At 39.9% G+C, this 19,375-nt stretch overlaps 1 protein-coding gene across 1 annotated transcript in view; it reads left to right on the top strand.

Annotated features, from left to right (window-relative positions):
• Nucleotides 1-684: 684 nt before the first annotated feature.
• INTS4 (integrator complex subunit 4) overlaps nucleotides 685-19,375 on the top strand; it is a 120,817-nt gene continuing 102,126 nt past the window's right edge. Inside the window, exons 1-2 of the mRNA XM_086678399.1 lie at nucleotides 685-787; nucleotides 5,742-5,936. Coding sequence (XP_086534525.1) covers nucleotides 734-787; nucleotides 5,742-5,936 — 249 coding nt within the window. The 5' untranslated portion in view covers nucleotides 685-733. The remainder of the gene's footprint in view (nucleotides 788-5,741; nucleotides 5,937-19,375) is intronic.

Here is a 19,375-nt window from a genome sequence, read left to right as displayed (position 1 = left end):
TGTGAGCACATTTGTAGTTGATGCTCTTTGCTCATTATGTGCCAGTCATAGTCTGAAACTTTGGTGCTTGACCCTTGACCTCAGGATTCTTTCCACTCTCCCTAAGCTATCAGAGGAAGGTTTGATTCCTTAAAGAAGGGTAAATTTCAAACAACCGGAATGAGAGAGCAAGAAAAAAATCCCACGCCAGGAGAGGGGTGGCACATAGAAAAGGAGAGCTCGATAAAGCTACAAGCAGCAAACGTGAAAGGCAAAGGACGATGGGAACGCCAGCTGGGCCTCTTTTCCCTGATCGCTCAAGTGAAAGTCCTCACGCAGTTCCAGTTTTACCTCTAGCTCTGGATCATCTAGCCTCTGCCCTTTCCCTATATACTTCCACCTTCCTTTAGCTCGACTCCCCGCCAGTCTTTCGACCACCTGCAAGCCCCCAAAGGCTCCCATTGGCTCCTCCACCCTTCCAATCCAGTCTCCTCCCACCAGAGGCACCGCCCCCTCACGCTGCGCCTTCTTTTTCGTTCCGCAGGGGCCGGAGGTGTAGGCGGACAAATTGGGCTGCACCGCAGCCGGGCAGTCGAGCAGCCGGAAGAGGCCTCTCTTTCCCAGAGCCCCACTGCCTTGTGGGACTGTGGCGAGTTCCTCAGGCCGAGACAAGTTTTCCGGATTCCTTCACCGCCCCCCACCCCACCCCGCCTCCCTTGTCGAGTACGGAAGCTGAGAAGGTCCTCGGGCAGTCATGGCGGCGCACCTAAAGAAGCGAGTGTACGAGGAATTCACTAAGGTGGTTCAGGTAATTTACGGAAGGAAAGGTCCCGGGACCAGTCCCGGGCGGGGAAGGTTATTCACCTTCCAGACACTTTGCCAAAACAGGCGCCGCAAACCTGTTTCGAGTGCCGACTACTCAGATGGGCTCTCTGAAACTACACTTAAGTGGGCGTGTTCGTTTGCAGCTGCTGTCGTAGTCATTATTAATATGTGCAGTGTGACACTTCTAAAAAAATAAAATTATTAGCGAGAACAAATAGCACTGTACAATTTACGAAGATGTCTTTATCCGTTATTTCAGTTTATTCGGGTTACATTAGCACCTTCGTTTTACACATATGGACTTGAAAGCTTCCTGAGGGATAAGAGGGTTCAGAGCCAATTTACTGGTAGAGCCCCTCCCAACTCCTATTTCAGAGAAAGCGCCCCGGGACGAGTTGGTTGTATGCAAAACTAAGGGGTTGAAAGAGGAGTCTTTAGAAATCTCAAAACCCAGCCAAAGCAGGTGAGGGTCACAGGCTGCATAGGGGCAGAACTCTCCATTGGTGGAACAGCTTACGTACGAGGTAGGGCAAAGTACTTTCTTCCTTTGGAGTTAAGGACAGGTGAGCTGAGCCCCTGTCAGAGCAGTGTTTCTCCACGTGTCTCCTCATAGGTGTTTCAAAAGTCGAGGTTGATCCCAAGTTATCTTGAGTGTGCTGCTTCTTCGACTTTTTATGAAAATCACCTGGTGATCTTGTTAAAATCTAGATTGTACTCAGTGGGGTGGGGGAGGTGAGGCAATAATCTGCATTTCTTTTTTTTTTTTTTTCAACGTTTATTTATTTTTGGGACAGAGAGAGACAGAGCATGAACGGGGGAGGGGCAGAGAGAGAGGGAGACACAGAATCGGAAACAGGCTCCAGGCTCTGAGCCATCAGCCCAGAGCCCGACGCGGGGCTCGAACTCACGGACCGCGAGATCGTGACCTGGCTGAAGTCGGACGCTTAACCGACTGCGCCACCCAGGCGCCCCAATAATCTGCATTTCTGACAAGCCCTCAATTGATGCTGGTAGACCAAAAGCCTCCTTAGATCCATAGAGTACCCCTAGATCCTTAGACTTCGAGGGTAGCAAGACTTAGACCATCCAGCAGGAAACTGTCCTTAAACATTTAAATCATTCCTTCATGTAAATGAGTGGTTACTGTGTATCAGGTATACTGAAAGGTGTTGAGCTACAAAGCCCAATACAGGTCAGGGTCCTTCTCCTTTAGGAGCTCACAGACTAGTGGGAGAGACAGAAAAACGTATCTGTGATTATAGTACAGAGGGATGATTCCATTGAAAAATCAAGTTTTTCTTCCTGTTTTCACTTATTTCACTTACCACATCTTTGTAGCATATTCCCACTGTAGGGAAGCTTTTCTCATTTTTTTTTTTCTTAAAATAACTTTGAGATTAAACGTTGACATTTTGTTGCTCCATTTTATGTGAAATTGGTTTTCTTGAACTTTCAGAATGAGTCAAGATTCAGGAAGTTTTTATTTTTTATTATTTTTTAAAAATTTTAAAGTAATCTCTACACTCAGTGTGGGGCTTGAACTTACCACCCTGAGATCAAGAATCTCATGCTGCATGGACTGAGCCAGCCAGGGCCTCCTCAGGAAAGTTTTTATTTCACAGAGCTCCTTCTTTTGTGGTTTGCTTTCTGGAATTTTCTGGATCTGTTTCCCTTGCCCACTTGCGCGCGCGCGCGTGTGTGTGTTATGATTTTTTTTTTAAATAATTGTGGTAAAATACATATTTTAACATTTTAAACATTTTTAAGTATACAGTTCAGTGGCATTAAGTTCATTCACATTGTTACCCAGTGTGATTTCCTTTCTTCCTATTGTTGTATTGTGCCCACTTCTCAAGACTACTTGCCCTTCCTCCAGCATGTCATGTGTTTATACTTCTCCAGACTCTTATACCTGTTGTCTCTTTTACATGGAATGCATGTCATTTTCCCCTTTATTTTTGCTCTCACATTTTGGCTTCAAGACACAACTAAAACCTCAGCAAGAGTTTTGTCTCTTCCTCCTCTGCTTCTGTAGCAAGCACTCTGTACTTGTTTGTCTATTTGTACTTACCCCTCAGTGCTACTATAATTAGTAGTTGTTGACGTTAAAAATAGTTATTTTGCCAGCAAAAATGTATTTTTGGGGGAATAACAGAGAACTGCAATTCGGCACATGCAAGTTATGGCAAAACCATTGGCAAGTCCAGCAAACCAAGGAGAAGCAGGAAGTCAGGAGAGGGTTTTTTTGTGTGTTTTTTGTGTTTTTTTTTTTAATGTTTGTCTATTTTTGAGTGAGAGAGGTATAGAGAGAGGGACTCTCTGTGGGCTCTGCATTGACAGCAGTGAGCCCGATGCAGAGCTCGAACCTAGGAACCGTGATATCATGACCTGATCCAAAGTCCTGTGCTCAAATGACTGAGCCAACCAGGCACCTCCAGGAGAGGTTGTTTTGAAGGGAAAGTCTAGGGTGATGAGAATTTCTCCTTAGCTGAGTTGCAAGGGTGGTTGATTTCTTGTAGGAGAGGTCATGTGCATCTTTCCCTGTTGGGGCCTATAATTGAAGATTCTTTCCTGTTGATTTTTCTGTTGGACTCTATAATGGACAGTTCTTTCCCTAGTTGACTCTTGAGTAGTACTGTTCCTCCTTCTGGCCTCCTCTTGTATCCTCCCTCCTCAACTTTAATGAGTTTTCCCTTTATTAATTTTACACAGTGTGCATATCTCCCTACCCGTCTGGCCTGTTTAAGGACAGAGATAATGCCTGTTTCATCAGTGTCCCCTGTTATGGGCGGGAGAGTCTGTGTTGTATGTTGTTTGAATGGAGGTCTCAGTTCTTGGATTTTCCATAGAAAGATTTATGTGATGATCCAAACTCGAATAAAGATGGTCAGAAGGAATGTAGCAAGCACAAAGCAGTTTATTAAGGACAGTACACTTTCAAGAAGGCAGTGTGGGCAGGCCCAGAAGTGGTTATTCCACTGGAGCTAGAGATGTCTTTTTGTGTTTGCATAGGTTATAGGTCATAGCTAGGGCTGTCTCCAATTGAGGTTGTTGCCAGTCATCTGAGGGACTCCTCCTACCAATTGGGGTGGGGGGTTTGGGCCCTGCAAAGTTCTTGTTGGAACTGTTATGGTTTATAATGAAGGTATAAATTACTCTGGGGCAGAGGTTGAAGAGGAGAGCTGCACGTTCTGTACTTGTGGCTCTGTCAGCTTCAGGGTGTTGGAAGCCTTAGACCAGGATGTTAAAAGTCACAAAATTCAGGATGTTGTGCCCTCAGGCTTCTAATGTGTCATCTGTTTATCACTGCCTTTGCCTCCAGCTCAGGTCTAACTTCTCCATCACCCCTGGATAGACCATAGGTCCTGGCTCACTAAACTGTTACTGATGGTTGACTGATAGCAGATATTGGTTTGTCTTTCCCCTTACATACTCTATAGGGAAAGAAATCTTTCTCAGCTTTTGTACTGATTGGAGCCTAGATAACACTGAAGACTGAGTTTGTGTAGAATAGGATGGAAATGAGTAAGAATTTTAGGAAAAGAACTCATTTCTTCATTCTGCATGAATCATTACCATACAGTGATGAAATGAGATCTTAGTGCTTCTGTCTTTCCCTCTGCTATAAAGGTAAGGAGGGAGAGAGAACTGGTATGTAGTTAGTGCTTATTTTGTATTTGTACAATTAAAGACATAGACTTCTCAAATATCCATACAATATAGGTGTTGTGTATTCCCTTTTATAGAAGAAGGAGAGGTCTCCCTCACTAGTAAATGGTTACCGAACCCAAATTCCTCTGCTTCAAAACCCTCGGTCTCTTAAAAAAACAAAAAAACAAAAACAATAAAAAAAAAACCTTTTGGTCTCTTTATCATGCCATACTATGTTCCTGACTAGAATAATCCTAATCTTTTCTCTGTAGATACGTACATTTGTACATTGTAAAGAGGGATTGCTCAGGATATCAAAACGATGCATTAGATGTTAAGGAAAATTATTGATTACAACATTTGCCTTATGTTAGTTATGATGTTTTCTATGCCCACCCACCAGGGCCTGACTTAAGCCCTGGAGTGACAGGTTCCCTTTTACTGAACTTTTTGGCACTCATTATATGTAACAAATGCATCTAAAAAGCTTCTAATTATGCACCATCCTTGGGAGAATCGAGAAAATAGTTACTCAAATAATTTTGTGTGTCCTGTGGTTCAGATGATGATCCCTAGTTGAGAAAAACAGGTAGTAGTGTCATCATTCTCATATTGCAAATAATAAAGGTAAAAATTGTAACTTACTTAGAACAGCAGCAGAATTAGAACTCAGACGCAACTCCTAATGCTGAATAATTATTCAGTAAAGAAAAATTTGTTAAGTGACTACAGTTTGCAAGGTATTTAAAAATTTTTTTTATATTAACCATCCTTTTAATAAAGGCAGAATGCTTTGGGTAGTCATTTGGAGTAAGGGGAAGACTTTTTACTCAGTGTAAGCTGCAGACAGTTCCCATCAGTTCCAGTTTTCTCAGGAGGGAAGCTGAGCCTGCTGGGTGCCTCAGCATAGTCGGTATATATTTGTAGAATTGAGATTTCTTTTTAAATAAAGAATGGAACAGATCCTTTGTATGTCCTTTTAACCCTAAAGTTGCAACAGTCCTAAGAGATAGGCAGAACAAAATGTTGGTGGACTTACTTCACAGAGAAAGAAACAGACTTGGAGAAATGAAATAACTAGCCCAAAGTGGTAGGAGCTAGTGAAAAGGAAAATGGGGACTCATAACCTTGTCTCCAATCTAGCGCTCTTTTTTTGTGTTCATTACACTGCTTTTTCCTAAAGTTAGGTCTATTAGCTAAATACATTAGTTGGTATAAGGAAATAAGGCAGTGTTAAATTTGCAGACTCTGTGTTTTCATGTCTTACCTTCCCTACTCCCTTGCAGCAACAGCAGGAGGAAATTGCAACCAAGAAACTCCGATTGACAAAACCAAGTAAATCTGCAGCGCTCCACATAGATCTGTGTAAAGCTACCTCCCCAGCAGATGCTTTGCAGTACCTGCTCCAGTTTGCCAGGAAGCCTGTTGAAGCAGAAAGTGTGGAGGGAGTAGTCCGGATTCTCTTGGAACATTATTACAAGGTAAGATGGTGTTGAGGATCTGATGGAAGTATGTGTAAGAATTTTATCACGTCTACAGAATGGGTTAGTATTGCAAAATAAGTAAGAAGGTGTTCATTCAGCAGTCTTGTAGTGAGTGCCTTCCATGTGCCAGGCACTGTAGATGCAGAGATAAAAAAGATCCAAATCCTGAAATGAAATTCACAAGATGTATTTATTTTTCAGTTTATGTAAGTAAGGGGGAAGAAATGATTTCCAAATATTTGAATCACAGATGAATCAGAGTTTTAAACTTCATTATGAAGATTATTAAGCCTATAGAAACGTAGAGACAATACTATAATGAACTGCCAAATACCCATCTCTGGGATTTAATAGTTAACTAATATGTTGCCAAATTTGTTCCCTTTATTTGTTTTCCTGAAGTTTTTTTAAAGTATCATGATATTTTTCCCTAAATTGTTCAGTAGAATCTCAAAAACAGTAGAGTTGGTTTTTTGAAAAAATAAACAAAATTGATAAATCTGTAGCCAGGCTTCTCAAAAAGAGAAGAGAGGACCCAAATAGATAAAATCACAAATGAAAATGGAATTATTACAACCAATCCCTTAGGAATACAAGCAATTATCAGGGAATACTATGAAAAATTATAGGGCAACAAACTGGACAACCTGGAAGAAATGGACAAATTCCTAAACACCCACACACTTCCAAAACTCAAACGGGAAGGAACAGAAGATTTGAACAGACCCATAACCAGCGAAGAATTTGAATCAGTTATCAAAAATCTCCCAACAAATTAGAGTCCAGGACCAGATGGCTTCCCAGGGGAATTCTACCAGATATTTAAACAGAGATAATACCTATCCTTCTGAAGCTGTTCCAAAACATAGAAAGGGAAGGAAAACTTTCAGACTCCTTCTATGAAGCCAGCATTACTTTGATTCCCAAACCAGACGGAGACCCAGCAAAAAAAGAGAACTACAGGTCAATATCCCTGATGAATATGGATGCAAAATTCTCAACAAGATACTAGCAAATCGAGTTTAACAGCATTTAAAAAGAATTATTCACCATGATCAAGTGGGATTCATTCCGGGGCTGCAGGGCTGGTTCAATATTCGTAAGGGACTTTAAAAAAAAAATTATTTTGAGAGAGAGAGCATGTGCGTGTGTGCGCGCACACACACATGCATGCATGGGCTCGGGAGAGGGGCGGAGGGAGGGAGAGAGAAAATCCCAAGCAGTCTCCATGCTCAGCTTGGAGCCCAACGTGGGGGTCAGTCTGACTGACCTGAGCCGAAATCAAGAGTTGGATGCTTACCGACACCTGGGTGACTCTGTTGGTTGAGCCAGAAATCAAAATACCAACACTATTCACACATGGCATTGGTCTTTTTTAATCTAGAACAAATTTATTGTTTTGGTGGCATTGATCTGATAAACTCAGTTGTTTATAAAGTGTCTTCTGAATTTGTTTACTTGCTTAGGGGTTAACTTGCTTCTATATCCCTTTTATTTACTAGGAACTGAAAGTTAGACTTAGGTTAAGCACATTTTTGAAATTTTTAAGAATATGTTATAGATGAAGATTTATTTGTATTTCATATTGCATCTGTGAGGATGCATGTAATGCCTTCAAATGTTCACTTGCAAAAGCTTCTTTTTCCCTTCAGTCTGTTCTTTCTATAAACTATGATTATTTAAGTCTTTTATGTATGACATAAAGGGTCTTTTCCTTTACACATATAATGTTCTAGCTTAATCAGAAATGTTTGCAGTTGTCCAAAGACTTTGTGGGTTTTCAGAAACCCATGTCTTTTCACACACTGTTCCACCAGCCTAGAACCCCTTTCTTCCTCCCACTGCCCTGTGATCTGGTCTGCCACTTTCTCTGCCAAACACATTCTTTCCTCAGAGTCTTTCACTTATGTTTCCTTCTGCCTAGAACACTTCCCTCAGATGTTCGTATGTCTGCTTCCCACACTTTGTTCAAGTCTTAGCTCAAATGTCACTTTTCCATTAAGGCCTTTTTTTTGTCCCTGTATTTAAAATTGAAACGGCCTTATTCGATAGCACTTACCAACATCTTATAATCTATATAATTTTCTCATTTATTTTGTCCCTTGTCCATTTCCCCATACTAGAATGTAAGCTCATCTTGAACAGAGATTTTTGTTTTTAACTGGATAGTTGATTTAAATTGACAGTGTGTGGTAAAATTAATATTTGTTGAATGAATGAGTGTATGCTTTTGTAAGACTTTTTACTCAGTTAACAAGTGGTTATTATATATCCAGCACTTTTCTGGATACTGGACACGTCTGTTAGCACATTTATTAGCTCTAAGTATTGCCATTTTCATCATATATGTCTCTGTCCTTCAGACTTTAAGCCCCTAAGTTCAGAGACTACAAATCTGTTTATCTCTGTCCCAGTGCCTGGCAAGGTCCCTAGAACACTGTAGGGTGTTAATAAATGCTTCCCACATGTTTTACATGAATTAAATCTGGGTTTTTGTTCTCTAGTTTTCAGACACTTAGAGACTGTTTTCTTAGCAGTATTTACCTATCTATTATATGATTATATAACTTTGCTACCACTAATCATCTGTAATAATACTTCTTTTTTTTTTTTCAACGTTTATTTATTTTGGGACAGAGAGAGACAGAGCATGAACGGGGGAGGGGCAGAGAGAGAGGGAGACACAGAATCGGAAACAGGCTCCAGGCTCTGAGCCATCAGCCCAGAGCCCGACGCGGGGCTCGAACTCACGGACCGCGAGATCGTGACCTGGCTGAAGTCAGACGCTTAACCGACTGCGCCACCCAGGCGCCCCTGTAATAATACTTCTAAGAACAGTTAGCATTTATATAGTGCGTTGGAGTTTAGAAAGCTCTTTCCACATGTAATATTTTATTTAATCTTGATGACATCACCATTGTTATATCTGTAATCCAGATGAGGAACTAAGTTTGGAGCAGTTTAGTATACAAGGTGACCAGCTAAGTAAATGGAGGGTCTGGATTTAAATCTGTTTTTTTTTTTTTTTTTTTTTAACTTTTTGTCATGAAACATTTCAATTATATACACAAGTAAAGAGAGCAGTTTAATTTCCATGTACCCATTACCCAGCTTCAACAGTTACCATTGTGTGGCCAAACTTGTTTTATTCCCATGGCCCCCACCCCAATTCCTCCACTCTTACCTCTCCACCAGATTCTCCCTGGTATCATACCATTTTGTTCATAAATTTCAATTTATATCTCTAAACACTAAAGATTTTTTTTTAAGGCTTATTTATGTGAGAGTGACAGTGTGAGTGGGGAAGGGGCAGAGAGAGAGAGAGAGAGAGTGAGCGAGCGCGCGAGAGAAGCAAGTTCCATGCTGCCAGCACAGAGCCCCATGCGGGGCTTGAACCCAGCACACTTTGAGATCATGACCTGAGCCGAAACCAAGAGTCGGACGCTTAACCGACTGAGCCACCCAGGCACCCCAACAATAAAGACTTCTTTTTAAAAAAAAAAAATTTTTTTAATGTTTTATTTATTTTTGAGACAGAGGGAGACAGAGCATGAGCAGGGGAGGGGCAGAGAGGGAGGGAGACACAGAATCAGAAGCAGGCTCCAGGTTCCGAGCTGTCAGCACAGAGCCCAACACGGGGCCTGAACCCACAAACCGTGAGGTCATGACCTGAGCTGAAGTTGGACGCTTAACCAACCGAGCCACCCAGATGCTCCAAGACTTTTTTAAAAGACATAATCACAATACCATTGTCATGTCTAACAGAAAAATTGAACTCCGATCTTCTCATGTCATACCTCAGGCTCTTTAACCAGGCCATGCTGCTCATAGTAGTCTAGCAGATTGTAGCCTGAAAGGAAATGAGGAGAGATGCCAAGTGCATCCAGTTCTAGATTGATGACCATAGTGGTTTTTTTTTATCCTCTCTTCCGTTATCCAGAAATGTGGTCTCTTATATTTTAGTAGATAAACTAGTTGGGCCTCCGTTTCTGTCCTCCAAATTTTTCTTCGGACAGGTAGCAGTATTTGGACTTCTTTCATGTGAGAGGTTCTTCACTTATACTATGTACTCGATGCTGTGGAGAATGTAGAATTGTGAGACATGTTCCTTGCCCTTTAGGGGCTAGCAGTATACTTGGTAGATGGTAGAACAAATAATATATGTAGTAAGTAGTAAGGCTAAAGTTAACCATTTGTTCATTTTTTTTTTTTGTTTTCTCAAAATGCCCTAAATACTAACTCTGTGCTAGGCCATGTGCTTCATGTTGGAGATACAGAGATGATTATGTGATCCCTGATCTTAGTCTAGTTGTGTAGGTAACACAATAAATGGATAATAACAACACAGTGTCATAGGTGCTATGAAATCTGGGACAGGTTATCATGTGACCTCGAAGAAGGGTAATCAGTTTTACTCGGGAGCAGGAGTCTAGAAAGGCGTTATAGAGTAGTAGTGATGCTTGAGATGAGTATTAAAAAACAGATCTGGGCCAGTTGGAAAACAGGAGGAAAGGCATTTTAGAAAGAAGCAGTTGTGAGCAAAGGCATGGCAATGTGAAATAGCGTGTCACAGAAGAAATGCAGGTGGCTCTTTAAGAGATAAGACTAGGGGCGCCTGGGTGGCGCAGTCGGTTAAGCGTCCGACTTCAGCCAGGTCATGATCTCGCAGTCCGTGAGTTCGAGCCCCGCGTCGGGCTCTGGGCTGATGGCTCAGAGCCTGGAGCCTGTTTCCGATTCTGTGTCTCCCTCTCTCTCTGCCCCTCCCCTGTTCATGCTCTGTCTCTCTCTGTCCCAAAAATAAACAAACGTTGAAAAAAAAAAATTTAAAAAAAAAAAAGAGAGAAGACTAGAAATATTGAAAGGCCTTGTATTGTGTGGGTTTTGTTTTAGACATGTCGCTCTGGGATGCAGGATGGAGGAATTGGATAAGGGCAAGACGGGTGTTAGGTGACCAACTAGGAGACTGGCCAGTCTGTAGCAAGGTGATGAAAGCCTGAACCAGGAGAATTTTAATGGTGAGAAGAGCAGTTATTAGAGAGGGTTTCCCTGGAGGCAGTTTGTTTTAAGCTTAGATGTTGAGGGTACCAGGGGATAATTGCAGAAAGTAGAGCTGAAGTAAAGTATCCAGATGGATAAAGAATGTCAGTGGTCAGATGCTCTCTTCTTTTTTTGTCTCACTCTTGCCTCCTTGCCTCCCTCTTACCTGCTAGGCTCAATTCTTCTATTTTCTCTGCAGCTCTCTTGTGTTGGGAGGTCTGTGACTCCATTCCAGATTGTTGAAAGGCTACATAGCACTCCTCCTGTCCTCTCTGACTGCAAATTATTTTTGACTAGTATTTGACTAGTCTATTGTCTCTGAAAGACAATTATTTGATTCTGTGATATTTCAGTGATTTGAAGTCTGTAAAAGAATTGGCTCTTTTTTTTTTTATATTTGAAACTGAATTGAGGCTCTCTGTTCACTCTCCAGTCTACCTTATCTCAGGAAATATTACCATTATCAACATAGACCCTTAAGTCAGAAACCTGAGAAAGATGGTTTACCCTTTCCTTTCCCCATATTCCCTTCCTCACCAAGTCTTATTGATTTTACTTTCAAAATATATCATGTTTCCACTGTTACCTCAGTAATACAAGTAACTATATTTTAAAAAATTTACGATGAAATGTAACACATAAAGAAGAATATGTAGAAAAACCTCATACAGCCTATTGATCTGCCACAGTGTGAACACACTGTGAAACCACGATCCAGGTCAAGAAATTGGAATGTTACCAGCTTTCCATAAGCCTCCTCAAACTCCTCTCTAATGATTTACGTCTTTCCCAAAAGATCACCACCACTGTCCTGACTTTCAGGGTATTAACTACCTTTAAAATTTTTTTTTTACCATTAAACCTGCACTCCTAAATACAATTTATTTTTGTCCTTTTTTTTTTTTTTTAACTTCATATAATTAGACAATACAGTATGTATCTTTTTATGTGTGGCTTTTGCTCAAAATTCTACATATGGTGTTCATCCTTATTGTTGATGGTAGCTGTAGTTCATTCATTTTTACCACAGCAGAAGATTTCATTGTATGAATATACCCTAATTTATTTACCCATTCCATTATTAATGGACATTTGGGCTGTCTCCACTTTTTAGCTATTACAAGAAACAGTGCTGTGAACATTTTTGTACAGGTCTCCTGGTATGTATGTCTTACATTTCTGTGTTTTGTATAGCCTGCAGTGAAATTACTGAGCCAACTTTTTCAAAGTGGTAGTACCAGTTTATACCCCCGTTAACACTGTGTGAGAATTCCAATTGCATGTATTTGCCAACATTTGGAATTGTTGATCTTACTCATTTTGACAGTTTCTGTGATGTGTGGTATATCACTGTGGCCTTAATTTGCATTTCTTGGATATCTGATGAAGTGGAGCAACTATAATATGTTTAATTGGGTAATGCCTGTTTATGTCTCTTGCATATTTTTCTTTTTCCTTATTGTTTTGTGTAGATTCTTTATATTCTGGGTGCAAGTTCTTTAATGGCTTTAATGGTTATATGTGTTTCAAATATCTTTTTCCTTTCTAATCCCTCCCACCTTTCCCTCTCTTTTTAGTCCCTTAATGTTGTATTTTGATGAAAAGTTCTTGATATGTCCCAATTTGACAATCTTTTCATTTATTTTTGGGCTTTTCTTATCTTTTATAAGAAGGGTTTGCTACCATGAGCTTATTGAGACATTTTCCTACATTGTTACTAGAAGCTTTATTATTTGTTTTCCACACATGGTATTGATTTGTGTGTATGTTGCTTGAATATATGGAAATCCAGATGTCCCAGCACCATTTATTGAAAAGAATGTCCTTTCTCCATTGTTCTGCAGTACCACCTTTGTGGTAAATGAAGTATCTGTATGTGGATATTTCAGGGCTTTCTGTTCTCTTCCATTGGTCTGTCTATTCTTATGCCAGTACCATGCTGTCTTAGCATAACATTATAATAAATTTTGACATCTGGCAGGACAAGTTCACTCACTCACCTTGCTCTAAGAATATCTTATTCTTGATCTTTTCATTTCTTTATGAATTTTGAAATCAGCTTGTGAAATTCTGCCCCAAAACAAAATTTGTTAGGATTTTGATTAAGATTGCATTAACTCTATAGTTCTGATGACATATGGGGATTGACATTTTATAGTATTGGGTTTTCCAATCCATAAACATGGTACATCCCTATTTTAATACTGTTTTATAGTTTTCTGCATAGAGGTTTTGTATATTTTGTTGGTTATTCCTAGATATTTAATATTTTATGTTATTATAAATGATAATGTTTTTAAAATATCATTTTCTTGGGGCGCCTGGGTGGCGCAGTCGGTTAAGCGTCCGACTTCAGCCAGGTCACGATCTCGCGGTCCGTGAGTTCGAGCCCCGCGTCAGGTTCTGGGCTGATGGCTCGGAGCTTGGAGCCTGTTTCCGATGCTGTGTCTCCCTCTCTCTCTGCCCCTCCCCCGTTCATGCTCTGTTTCTCTCTGTCCCAAAAATAAAATAAAAAACGTTGAAAAAAAAATTAAAAAAAAAATATCATTTTCTTTTATTTTTTTAATGTTTATTTTTGAGAGAGAGGGTGAGCGGGCAAGGGGCAGAGAGAGCAGGAGACACAGAATCCAAAGCAGGTGCCAGGCTCCGAGCTGTCCACACAGAACCCGACGCAGGGCTTGAACTCACAGACTGCGAGATCAGGACCTGAGCTGAAGTCAGATGTTCAACCAGCTGAGCCACCCAGGCACCCCTAAAATCTCATTTTCTAGCAGTACATAGCTGATACTCAGAAATGCAATTGACTTCTATTTATTAACTCTTATGTCTTATAACCTTGCTAAGCTCATTTAACAATTTTAATACATTATATGTAGGTTATTTTGAATTTTTACAAATCATATCAGCAAATAATGACTTTGTTTAATATTAATATAATGATATCAGCTATCTTTTGGTTATGGTTTGCATGGTACACTACTATCTTTTATTTTCATCTTTTTTATAGCTTTTTTGTTTTAGATATGACCTGTGAACAACATGTAGTTAGTTTTTTTTTATTTTTTTTTATTTAAAAAAAAAATTTTTTTTTTCAATGTTTATTTATTTTTGGGACAGAGAGAGACAGAGCATGAACGGGGGAGGGGCAGAGAGAGAGGGAGACACAGAATCAGAAGCAGGCTCCAGGCTCTGAGCCATCCGCCCAGAGCCCGACGCGGGGCTCGAACTCACGGACCGCGAGATCGTGACCTGGCTGAAGTCGGACGCTTAACCGACTGCGCCACCCAGGCGCCCCGAACAACATGTAGTTAGTTTTTAAAAAAAGTTTTTTAAATTGATCATTTAGTTCATTACGTTTAATGTGATTATTGTACGTGGGTTTAAAATCTACCCTCCTTATTAAATGCTTTCTATTTGTGGGGCATCTGGGTGGCTCAGTCAGTTAAGCGTCTGACTTCAGCTCAGATCATGATCTCTCAGTCTGAGTTTGAGCCTTGCGTCAGGCTCTGTGTTGACAGCTCAGAGCCTGGAGCCTGCTTCAGATCCTGTGTCTCCCTCTCTGTCTGCCCCTTCCCTGCTCACTCTCTGTCTCTCCCTCTCTCAAAAATAAATAAACATTGGGGGCGCCTGGGTGGCGCAGTCGGTTAAGCGTCCGACTTCAGCCAGGTCACGATCTCGCGGTCCGTGAGTTCGAGCCCCGCGTCGGGCTCTGGGCGGATGGCTCAGAGCCTGGAGCCTGTTTCCGATTCTGTGCCTCCCTCTCTCTCTGCCCCTCCCCCGTTCATGCTCTGTCTCTCTCTGTCCCCAAAAAAAAAAAAAAAAAAAAACCGTTGGAAAAAAAATTAAAAAAAAAATAAATAAATAAACATTAAAAAACAATTAAAATGTTAAAAAATGCCTTCTGTTTGTTTTACCTGTTTAATGTTCTTTTTTCTCCTTGTTTCTTGCCATCTTTTGAACTAATTTTTTTTTTTTTAATCCTTTCCACCATCCCTCTTTATTAGCTTGGGAATTATACATTCTTTTATACTTTTTAACTGGTTAAACTAGCCATTACAACATGATTTTTTTTTAATTTGAAGTGAAATTTAAAAAAATTTATTTTTATTGAAGTATAATACAATATGAATTCTTGACCTATCCAAGTCAAATGTTATATGGCACAGTTACCATTTTGGACAGTGTGAGGACTTACCTCCTTTTATCCATCTTCCTGCCTTAAATGTGAATGTAATTGTATATTTTAATTTTCCATTTTGCACTCTGTAAGACAATGTTATTTTATACAGGCAATATTCATTTAGATTTACCTACATAGTTATCTTCTGTTCAGATGTATTTATCATTGTTTTTCTTTCTTTCTTGCATCTGAGACTATTCATCTGGGATTACTTTCCTTTTGGGTGAAGACTACCCTCTGATATTTCCATTCATTGTAAATTTATTGACATTTGTTTTTGCACGGAAAAGTTTTATTTTACTTCCATTCTTGCAGAATTTATTTCTTTTTGTTTTTCTTTTTCTTTTTTTCCTTATTTCCTTTTTTCTTTCTTTCTTTCTTTCTTTCTTTCTTTCTTTCTTTCTTTCTTTCTTTCTTTCTTTCGAGAGAGTGAGGGTGCAAAAGGGGGAGGGGCAGAGGGAGAGAGGGAGAAAGGGAATCCTGAGCAGAGCCTGGTGTGGGCCTCAATCCTCATGAACTGTCAGATCATGACCTGAGCTGAAATCAAGAGTTGGACACTTAACTGAGCCACTCAGATGTCCCAGATATCTCATTTTATTGTATTATCTTCTGAATTTTTATTCTTTTGTCTCCTTGTGCTTCGTTCTGGACATACCATTTATTCACTAGTTCTCTCTTCACCTTGTCTAGTTTCCTGTTAACCTGTCCATTTGTTCTTAATTTCATCTGTTGCTTGTGTCAATTTTATAATTTCCTCTTTTTTTCTTAAATTTATTTAATTTACATCCAAGTTAGTTAGCATATGGTGCAACAGTGATTTCAGGAGTAGATTCCTTAATGTCCCTTACCCATTTAGCCCATCCCCCCTCCCACAACCCTTCCAGCAACCCTCTGTTTGTTCTCTAGATTTAAGAGTCTCTTATGTTTTGTCTCCCTCCCTGTTTTTACATTATTTTACTTCCTTTCTCTTACATTCATCTTTTTGTTTCTTAAATTCCTCATATGAGTGAGGTCATATGATATTTGTCTTTCTCTGAATGACTAATTTCACTTAGCCTAATACCCTCCAGTTCCAGCCATGTAGTTGGAAATGGCAAGATTTCATTCTTTTTGGTTGCCAAGCAATACTCGATTGTATATATATACCACATCTTCTTTATCCATTCATCCATCGATGGACATTTGGGCTCTTTCCATACTTTTTGGCTATTGTTGATAGTGTTGCTATAAACATTGGGGTGCATGTGCCCCTTCAAAACAGCACACCTGTATTCCTTGGATAAATACCTAGTAGTGCAATTGCAGGATTATAGGGTTGTTCTATTTTTAACTTTGTGAGGAACCTCCATACTGTTTTCCAGAGTGGCCCCACCAGTTTGCATTTCCCACCAGCAGTGCGAGAGAGATCCTCTTTCTCCACATCCTCGCCAACATCTGTCGTTGTCCAAGTTGTTGATGTTAGCCATTCTGACAGGTGTGAGGTGGTATCTCATTGTAGTTTTGATTTGTATTTCCCTGATGATGAGTGATGTTGAGCATTTTTTCATGTGTCTGTTGGCCATCTGGATTTCTTCTTTGGAAAAGTGTCAGTTCATGTCTTTTGCCCATTTCTTCACTGGATTCTTTGTTTTTTGGGTGTTGAGTTTGATAAGTGCTTTATAGATTTTGGATACTAACCCTTTATCTGATATGTCATTTGTGAATATCTTCTCCTATTCTGTCGGTTGCCTTTTAGTTTTGCTGATTGTTTCCTTCACTGTGCAGGAACTTTTTATTTTGAGGAGGTCCCAGTAGTTCATTTTTGGTTTTGTTTCCCTTGCCTCTGGAGATGTGTTGAGTAAGAAGTTGCTGCAGTCAAGGTCAGAGTGGTTTTTGCCTGCTTTCTCCTCAAGGATTTTGATGGCTTCCTGTCTTACATTTAGGTCTTTCATCCATTTTGAGTTTATTTCTGTGTATGGTGTAAGAAAGTGGTCCAGGTTCATTTTTATGCATGTTGCTGTTCAGTTTTCCCAGCACCTTTTGCTGAAGAGACTGTCTTTATTCCATTGAATATTCTTTTCTGCTTTGTTAAAGATTGTTGGCCATATGTTTTGGGGTCCATTTCTGGGTTTTCTATTCTGTTCCATTGATCTGAGCGTCTGTTTTTGTGCCAGTACCATACTGTCTTGATGATTACAGCTTTGTAATAGGTCTTGAAGTCCGGGAGTGTGATGGCCTCCAGTTTCGGTTTTCTTTTTCTAGATTGCTTTGGCTATTCAGCATCTTTTCTGGTTCTGTACAAATTTTAGGATTGTTTGTTCTAGCTCTGTGAAGAATGCTGGTGTTATTTTGATAGGTAATGTATAATTTCCTTTCTTTTTAAAATTCTAGTCCTCTGGTGAAATTCTCAATTTTGTCCTTATAATGTTTTTATCAAAATAAAATTATGTTTTTAACAAAATAAGCAGAATTTTTTTTCAAATTTTTATTTAAATTCTAGTTAGTTAACATATAGTGCAATATTGGTTTCAGGAGTAGAATTCAGTGGTTCATCATTTACATACAACACCCAGCACTCATCTTAACAAGTGCCCTCCTTAATATCCATCACCCACCTGGCTTATCCCCCACCGACCTTCCTCCATCAACTCTTAGTTTGTTTTCTGTCATTAAGAGTCTCTTATAGTTTGTTTCTCATTCTTTTTTTCCCCCTCCCGTATGTTCATCTGTTTTATTTCTTAAATTTCACATATGAGTAAAATCATATGGTATTTGTTTTTCTCTGACTTATTTCAATCAGCGTAATACACCGTAGCTCCATCCATATTGTTGCAAATGGCAAGATTTCATTCTTTCTGATGGCTGAGAAATATTCCATTGTGTATATATACCACATCTTCTTTATGCATTTATCAGTCAGTGGACATTTGGGCTCTTTCCGCAGTTTGGCTGTTGTTGATAATGCTGCTGTAAACATGAGTGTATGTACCCCTTCGAATCTGTATTTTTGTATCCTTTGGGTAAATACCTAGTAGTGCAGTTGCTGGATCGTAGGGTAGTTCTATTTTTAACTTTTTGAGGAACCTCCATACTGTTTTCCAGAGTGGCCGCGCCAGTTTGCATTCCCACCAACAGTGCAAAAGGGTTCCCATTTCTCTGCATCCTCGCCAACATCTGTTGTTGCCTGAGTTGTTGATGTTAGCCATTCTGACAGGTGTGAGGTGGTATCTCATTGTGGTTTTGATTTGTATTTCCCTGATGATGAGTCATTTTGAGCATCTTTTCATGTGTCTGTTAGCCATCTGGATATCTTTGGAAAAATGTCTGTTTGTGTCTTCTGCTTATTTCTTAACTGGCTTATTTGTTTTTTTGGGTGTTGAGTTTGATAGGTTCCTTATAGATTTTAGATACTAACCCTTTATCAGGTATGTCATCTTTTTCCATTCCATAAACCACCTTTTAGTTTTGTTGATAGTTCTCGTAAGCAGAATTATTTTATTTATGTAGTTAGCTTTGAGAGAGATAGAGGGACGGAGGGAGGCAGGGGCAGAAGGAGAGGGAGAGAAAGAATCCCAAGCAGGCTTCATGCCCTGATGTGGGACTCAATCTCATAACCTGTGCTGAAATGAAGAGTCAGACTCTCAACCTACTGAGCCACTCAGGAGCCCCCGAGCAGAATTATTTTAAAATCTGTGGCTGATAACTCCAGTAAATGGATCCCTGTGGCTATGTCTTATCATTTCTCTTCATGTTATCTGATCTGCTAGCATGCTTTATTTCTTATTAGGCAGTGTATTTCCAAAATTGTTTGTAAAAATAATTTAAGACTTAGGATGACTTATTTTAATTAAAATTTTTTATTTTAGGGAGAGTGAGGGAGAGGGGCAGAGGGAGAGAGAGAGAGAATCCCACTGGAGCCTCATGTGTGGCTTGATCCCACGACCCTGGGATCATGACTTGAGCTGAAATCAAGAATCGGACACTCAACCAGCTAAGCCACTGGGGTCCCAGGATGACTTATTTTAATCCAGAGAGTATTTGTTTCTATCTAGAAATCCAAGAAAACTTTTTCCTTTCAGGAATGAAAATGATTCAAAGCTGAGCTGCAGTCCATCCCAAAGTCTTTGTGTTTATTTCACTCTTACTTATGCTGTTGTAGCCTTTTGGGGTCCTAATCCAAAGTGATGGGGTTTATTAGGCTGCCCCTTTTCACCCTCCTACCCTTAGCCTTACGCTCTGG

This window comes from Puma concolor, chromosome D1 (genome assembly GCF_028749965.1).
Source record: "Puma concolor isolate L17-30 chromosome D1, mPumCon1.1.hap2, whole genome shotgun sequence".
Classification (NCBI taxonomy): Eukaryota; Metazoa; Chordata; class Mammalia; order Carnivora; family Felidae; genus Puma; species Puma concolor.
This window is presented reverse-complemented; position numbering and strand designations above follow the sequence as displayed.